The sequence below is a fragment of the Pteropus alecto genome, unplaced genomic scaffold (assembly GCF_000325575.1).
Source record: "Pteropus alecto unplaced genomic scaffold, ASM32557v1 scaffold20, whole genome shotgun sequence".
Taxonomy (NCBI): Eukaryota; Metazoa; Chordata; class Mammalia; order Chiroptera; family Pteropodidae; genus Pteropus; species Pteropus alecto.
The window spans coordinates 15,482,609-15,490,998 of record NW_006436298.1 but is presented as its reverse complement, the minus strand read 5'-3'; the positions used below and the strand labels follow the sequence as shown (position 1 = coordinate 15,490,998).

Here is an 8,390-nt window from a genome sequence, read left to right as displayed (position 1 = left end):
GACGTAAACCCATGTTGATATGGGCAAATAATTTTTGACAAAAAAGCCAAAACATACAGTGGAGAAAGGAAAGCCTCTTCCATAAATGATGCTGGGAAAACTGCAAAAGAATGAAACTAGATTGTTGTCTATCACTACACACCAAAATCAACTCAAAATGGATTACGGACCTGAATATAAGACCTATATCTATAAAATGCATAGAAGAAAACATAGGAACCAAACTCAAGAACCTTGGGCTTTAAAGAGAATTTTATGAATTTGACCTCAAAGGCAAGGGAAGTTGAAAATAACATGATATCGCTTATATGTGGGATATAAATAAAAGCAACATATAATATGTTAAAAAAAAAATTATGTATATAGTATGAAAAAAAAATAAACTGGAACTTAAAAATAAAAAATAAATTCAAATAGTGTAAAAAGAAAAAAAAAGGCAGAATAAAAGAAACAAGAAAATGAAATAAAGGAACCAAACATATAGTATGAAAAAAAAATAAACTGGCACTTAAAAAATAAAAAATAAATTCAAAAAAAAGAAATAAAAAGTAAAAAGAAATAAAAAGTAAAAAGTAAAAAGAAAAAAAAGGCAGAATAAAAGAAACAAGAAAATGAAATAAAGATGAACCAAACAGAAATAGATATTACAACCATCATTATCAATAAGCACAAAAAATGTAAATGGCCTAAACATCCTAATTAAAGACACACATAGCCAGATCGGATTTAAAAATAAATAAATAAAAATAAAATAAAGCTTCTGCACAGCAAAGGAAACCATCAACAAAATAAAGAGGCAATCTACTAAAGGGGAGAAAATATTTGCAAATCATATATCTGATAACGAGTTAATACCCAAAATATATCCAGAACTTGTACAACTCAGTAGCAAAAACATAAACAATCCAATTAAACAAGGGGCAGAAAATCTGAATAGACAGTTTTCCAAAGAAGACAAAAGAGGGCCAACAGGTACAAGAAGAGATGCTCAACATCATTAATCATCAGGGAAATGTAAATCAAAACCACAATATCATCTCGTACATATTAGAACGGTTATTACCAAAAAGATAAGAAATAACGTGTTGGCAAAACTGTGGAGAAAAAAGAACCCTTGTGCACTGTTGATGGGAACATAAATTGGTGCAGCCACTGTAGAAAACAGTATGGAGATTCCTCAAAAAATTAAAAAATAAATCTACTATATCATCCATTTATGCCACTTGTCGGTATTTATCTGACGAAAACAAATACTAACTCAAAAAGATATATATATCCTCATATCCACTGCAGCATTATTTACAATAGTCAAGCTATGGAAACAACCCAAGTATCCACTGATGAATGAATGGATAAAGAAATTTGATATATATAATGGAATACTATTCAGCCATAAAAAAAAGAAGGAAATCTTAACATTTGCACCAATATAGATGGACCTCGAAGGCATTATGATAACCAAAATAAGTCAGAGAAAGTCATATACTACGATCTCTCTTATATGTAAAAATCTAAAAAAACAAAAAAACAAACAAATAAAAACCAAGCTCATAGGTACAGAGAACAGATGGGTGATTGTCAGAGGTGAAGAAAGGGCAGAGGAGAGTGGGAGAAATGGGTAAAGTAGTTCAAAAAGATTAAAAACAAAAAAAAAGTTGCTAAGTTCCATGTGAACCACAAAGCACTATAGAAAGCTTAGGAGAAAATCTCTGTGAACTTAGGTTAAGAAAAAGTTTATTGCATATTACACCAAAAGCACAGTCCTTAAAAGATAAAAAAATTGCCTCAAAATTAAGAATTTCTCCTCTTTTCTCACAAACAGGAATAAGAAAAATTATATATTTGTTAAGGAACTCGGATGTAGAATATATAAAGAATTAAATAAAGCTGTTTAAAAAAATATGCACTAAAAGGTGTATACATGAATGTATATATAGCTGCTTTATTCACAGTATCCTACAACTGGGAACGACCCATATATCCCTCAAAAAGTGAATGTAGAATATCCATACAATGGAATATTACTCAGCAATCGAAAGGAATGAATTGCTGATATACAAAACATAATGATGAATTTCAAAAACATTATACTATATAAAGTCACGTGTAACAGTAAATACTATATGGTTCCATTGATACGAAACTCTAGAACAGGTAAAGCTAATCTATAGTGACAGAAAACAGTTCGGTGGTTGTCTGAGGCGTGGACGGTGGGCAGGGTTGGAGAGAAAAAGGAGGTAATTAGAAAATGACTGCAAAGAGACATACATGAACTACCTGCAGTGATGAAAATCGTACGTTTAACATAGGTACATTTTATTCTATGTACATTACACCTAAACAAAAATAATTTTTTAAAAAAACTGATTTTGGATTCATAAGACAGAGGCCTGGATTCCACCCTACCTAAGTTACTACCTCTGCTTTACTTAGGAACTCACTTATGCTTTCAGCATGTTTCTTCACATATGAACAGTGATAATACCAAGTCCACATGATGAAGTGCAAGCAGATGTTAAAGGAAATTAACTGAAAAATAGCAGGCAAATATTAATATTATTAACACCCAAAATTCCTTTTACAGCATAATTTTTACCATCTACTTTTGTTTTTACTTTGTTTCTTTCCTGAACCTAGAGTAACTGAAAAAAATAAAATATAACCTCTTTGAGATTTTCTTATAAAAGAAAAAAAAAAAAAACATTTGAAATCAAAGCAGAGCAATACAAAGTAAGAAAAAATGAGTTCTCAAAGACAAAGAAAAATAATTAAAACTTAAAAATTTCTTCAGTAATAATTCTAGAGTCTCTTCTATGGTTTAACTAGAAAATACATACTTTGAGCAAGATTTCTGCACCACTTACATTATTGATTTAGTTTTCACATTCCAAAAAAGTCAGTAAATTATAAAGTGTTTAATATAAAAATGGCAGATGTATACAAATACTTTTATCATAGAAATAATACTATAATTTCTTTTTCAGGCATTCAAACAACATATTTGCAACCCATACTCCCACAAACCTGAAAGTCATTACTATTTTTGATGAAATATTTGGCAGAGAACCATAATAAATGCTCCAATTCTGATATTTCTTCTGGAAATAGCCATTTGAATTTAAAGTCCCCGAAACCACAGGGACACATGGCAATAATATAGAATTTGCACCGCTGTTTTTAAAAACAACTTTGGCTGCTTTTGGCTAACTTATTTTGCCTCATTTTTACATATCTGAGAAATGTAAGTTAAATAAATGTAGGGAGGCTATTTGAACATGAATGCATTTTCCACTTAAAAACTTACAACATGTAGTGAGAGACAGATTAGCTTGTACCTTACTATATGTTCTAACATTTTTTTTAAACAAAAATATGACTGAAACATGTATTTGTAATAAAAATACTAAGGAAATACCCTTACAACAATAAAAATGAACCCTTCTGAATGATTTTTCATTCCTCCCTGAATGTTAACATGCAGAGACTGTTAGTTGTCCTTCAATATCCACCTTCCACTTTTTACAGAGTAATGGAAATTTCTGGGTATAGGACAGCTAAAACTCACATTTCACAGATTCCCTTGCAGCTAGGTAAAGCCATGTGACTTAGTTCTGGACAGTGGGATGTGAATAATAGTAATGCACGCAATTTTAACTCAATCCTGGTGCTGGGAAGGTGAACATATGTGGAGCTAGAACAGCCATCTGGACCATGAAGTAAAAACTACCTGTTAAAAATGGCAAAGCAATGTGATTAAAGAAGCTGAGTCTCCAACATCATAAAGATATTATATTAATATAAGATTGCCTATTTGGATTTTTATATCAGAGAAAAACAAACCTTAAACGCTATTTAAGTCATTAATTTTCAGCCTAAACTGTATCTCAAGCCAATATCTGATGGTGGGGGCAGAGGAGACAAAGGAAAAGGAAATATAAATAGATTTTACCATAATTCTAGTAGATACTCGTAGCCAGTTCACACACATGTGTGTATGTGTTTGTGTGTGTTTATTTATTATGTTTAATTTTCCTTCAAGCCTCATAGCTTCCCTTCATTAGGGCTATTTTTAGAAATATGAAACTATATTATATTAGATGACCTAAAATGAATCTAAGAAATCACTTTAGAACTTTATAGATGAGAAAACAGAGTTGTGAGTAAGCTAAATGATAACTCCAAGGTTTTTCTTATAAAAAATGATTATTTTTTTTTGTAGCTCAAAATTATTTTTTTCTTGAAATAACAGAGTAAGCTAAGAAAACAAAAAAAGGAACACATTATTAATTAAGATGTACTATTTTCATGACAAAGATATACTAATGTAAAATCAGTATGAATTGTGAAAAGTAGAGAGAAAACAATGACATAAAGTACATGAATAATCTCAAGTGGATGAGAGTACTTATACAGTACAGATAATGAGTTTCAAATGCTGGCGCTAGAATATGCTTTCATCCAGTACAATCTACTGCCAACTGAAGAACTCAGGTGATGGGGCGGGAAGGGCCACAAAGGTTTGCACCGTATAAAGAAAGAGTTAGTGTCTAGCAGGTCATTCAATATTAGTTCCAGTGGGAATTAAACTGAAATAAAAACATCTATATTATCAATAAAGAAAAGCCAATTAGAGCACAAATGAAATTTTAGGTGTTATGAGATCAAAAGCAATCTCATGAAGATTATAGACCTACTCCCCTCACAAAATGTAAACTTCAGCATACACATTATATTTAAAATATTTCATTGCTTTGGAAATTGACAATTCTTTGATAAAAAAGATAACTGTTCCCAAAAAATCAGTTTTTAAATATAAAAATCAACTACTCTCTTTCAAAAAATAGAAAAAAGAAAATCCGATACAAGTATAAATTTCAAATGTCATGTATGACTTGAATATTCGAAATGTTCAAATTGTGCAGTGATCGCCAACACAGAATTAGACACATGAAACTTCTTGAATTACGGCAACAAATACCTAAAAACTGACTCACAGAGTTACAAATCTGGTAGCAAATATACTTAGAACTCATAGAATATACTTTGCCGTGGAAGAGTGACCTTATGTCAACAAACAACAGAATTCATTACAACTTTTTAAGTTGAATCTATATTCATTCTTTTCTTCTCAGTGTAGGAGGGTCATTTTGAGGCAATAATCAAATGTCTGTGTCATTAAGAAAAAAAAAGGGATTATAAACTCCATTTAAACTTTTAGGTCATCCAAGCACAATTAGCCTTAGAAAGTATTCAGCCATATTTCCAATTGTCTGCATATTTTTCCAGCAGATGAATTTACAAGATAATGTCACCCTGAAAGTCAATTTGCAGAAGCACATCACGAAGCACTAAAAGATTCTCACAGCATTTTGGCAAATAGACTTCTAATTTTCATCTGTATCCAAAGGCTTACCACAGCATTGCAAACTGAAAGTTTGATACCATTCAAATATCCAAAAATATCTCTCAAGTAAGCCAACCCATGAATAAACTCCTTGTCAAACTGTTCTGAGAGTAGCCTTCCTTTTTCTCATAAGTAAATTAATAAATGAATAAATAAGGAGGCAGCTATCTAAACTGTAATTCAGTGCTTTAAGACATATCCTTTAGGAAACCAACACGCTTCTGAATTACTTGAAATCTCTTATTCAGTTGCCATTAAGAAAATCTCTTGAAAAGGTAGTGGTTCGAGTCTTTGGCGCTGATAAAGTTGATTAGTTTCAAAGTGGTGAGCAAAATACCTTTCCGGATTATTGTCACAGTTTTTGATGCTGATATGTGCCAAGCCAATTATAAAAGGCAGGCATGAGTTAGGAGGACCTGAAGTTCTTTCTATACAGAAGTAGCAAAACCAGATATATGGCCAAGCATGGCAAGTACTCCATCCATGCCCAATGTACCAAACCCCACTTCATGTCAAAGATACCAAAAGCATTTCAGGTTTCCAAAAGATACCTTCTAAACTTGGAATTTGTTATGCTTCAGTATACACAAAACAGATAAAAATGAGAAACTGGCTGCATGAAATGTTAGTTGTTACATGCAAATTGAATGGGAATGTTGAATAGGAATGGCATTACTCTCAATTTGACAATGATCACTTCGAAATGTTAGAAGAAATGGTCAGCATTACTGTAGTAATCAAATGGTAGCTTGGACCACAGGAAAGAACATTTTGTGATAAATAACAAAAATTCAGTTGTCAATTCAAAACTTTTTACTTATTTCAGATTATCATTTTAAGGACTCAGTTTATTGAAACTTACATATACTGGCAGCTAATTAGAAAAATATATTTTTTCTATATAGAAATAATTACTGAAGCCAGTCTCTCTGTATTATTATTCTCTACATAATGTATTCCACTGTTGCTTCAAATGTTTCTCTGATGAAATTTACTCATTCTGAATTAAAGAGGTTTTTTTAAAGAAGTTTTTAAACTCAACTTAGTTGTATCACAAATTGTCAATACCTGCCTCTAAATTAATGTAATAAAGATGTTTCTCCCTTTCTTCTACTATAGAGCTCATATCTGATTGATAAAGCACTGGCCAAAAACAAATAATCTCTATCCTATAAACTTGGGTAAAATATACAAACAGTAAATATAATACTTTTGATAAATATATCCATCTTGATCTGAATTGGTACAGAAATTAAGCAGGACAAGAAACAGATATTCTCGTCTGTAAAGCATACAAGCTTTGGAAAGCTTGGATTGAATTATTTTTCTATTTTAATATTTCTAAGTTCAAAAATATAAATAAAACACCTTAATTCCTAGTTGTAAGTTCTACTACATCTACTTATATCATTTTATAATTTCAAAATCTACTTTCTCTAATAAGTAGAAAATGTCATAATTATTAAGTGCCCAAAGGTGAACATATCTTCTTTCTTAAAATCAATATTTCCCCACTTATTTCAATAGACTTTATCTCAATGCTTTAAACTTCTGACCTCACTTTTCAGAACTGCTCATTCATATAATTATCTCTAACCCACGTATTTAAAAAGCATTAAAAACTAAATATATTTTCCAGTAATTAGTTTTCATAATTAATAAATACAAAGCATTTACTGTAACTTTGAAGCATTTTTCCAACTTGGAAACGAAGTACTTTTCAAACTTTTATTTCTGAGGTATTCTGGGAAAAATAAGCTAGTTACTTAAATAATTCTTAATAAGTGCTCTGACATTTTATCACATTTTAGAAAGTTTTACTTACTGAAACATCTTTCAGGTTTTTCTCAAAGGAGAAATGACAAGACTCTTTAGAAAAATTAAACTTGTATGCATCAGCTGGTCCTGCTCTTGTAACTAATGCTTTTCTCAGTTCATCAACATATTTCTCTTTTTCCATTGCCATGTCATCAGCTTCTTGTAAAATCATGGATTCACAAACTATGGGAAACATTAATAAAGAGTTTTGAAATAAAATATAAATTTCTAAACATATAAACATATTTGTTTACTTGTTGTTCATTTATCACTTATGTAACAAAAATTTAAACAAAAATTAAGATCAAACCCCCCACCATACAAATTATACCTTTTAACTGAACTAGCAATTTTTGAGAAACCCATTTAGTCTCAAACCTTATCTGAAAAGTATTAGACTCCTTGCATTCTTTCTTTGTCTGTTCTCAGATGAAACAAATGCACAGTAAATGACCACAAAAACTGCCATCTTATATACCTGCTCTTAGGTCATAAATTACTTCCTATAATCATTAATAAGCTCAGTATTTTACTACATCTTTCTTCCTTACTTCATTATTAAAGAGATTGAATAGTCTATAGTCTATTTCTCACTCACATGGGCAGAGTCAAGTTAAAATAAAAGTGGATTTCAGTCTTCTCATCTCATTATGTGCTGACAATAGAAAACGTAGATGAAGGGAAATGATGAAGAAGCAAAGGGAAGAAAACAAGTATTTACCAAGTGTCTCCTCTGTGGTATACAAACTATACTACAGATCTGGCTTCCAGTTCTCTCATCTAGGTATGTATATTTAAAACTGATGTTTCACTCATCCAAGAGATATTTATTCAATAATCATACTTTCGATTTTAGATATTCTCTTTATTATAATATCCTGTTTTTGCTGCACCTTCCTTTTAAATATTTGAAGGCTTTAAAACATATTTAAAATCTCTTTGATTTTTTTTTTTTTTTTTGCATGGTTTCTGGGTATTAATTCCATTTCAAATTCCAAATGGTATTAATTTCCATTTGGCACATTCTCATTCTGCTTTTCTGCTTTTCACGCTTTGTAATATTTCAGCATGGCTCGTCTCCAGTCAGAGCATCAAAAACTCTGGGCAGTAATGGTGGTCTTAAGTGAAGGCTGCTGGTTTGTCTTTCTTGGAGTCCCTACGGATTTCA

General features: G+C 31.0%; 1 protein-coding gene across 4 annotated transcripts in view; it reads right to left on the bottom strand.

Moving 5' to 3' along the window:
* The window catches only part of XRCC4 (X-ray repair cross complementing 4), a 216,112-nt gene that overhangs the window by 179,309 nt on the left and 28,413 nt on the right, over nt 1–8,390 (bottom strand). For all 4 annotated transcript variants that reach the window (XM_006913196.3, XM_025047651.1, XM_025047650.1 and 1 more), the window contains one exon: nt 7,230–7,405. In XM_006913196.3, the coding sequence (XP_006913258.1) occupies nt 7,230–7,405 (176 nt within the window). The remainder of the gene's footprint in view (nt 1–7,229; nt 7,406–8,390) is intronic.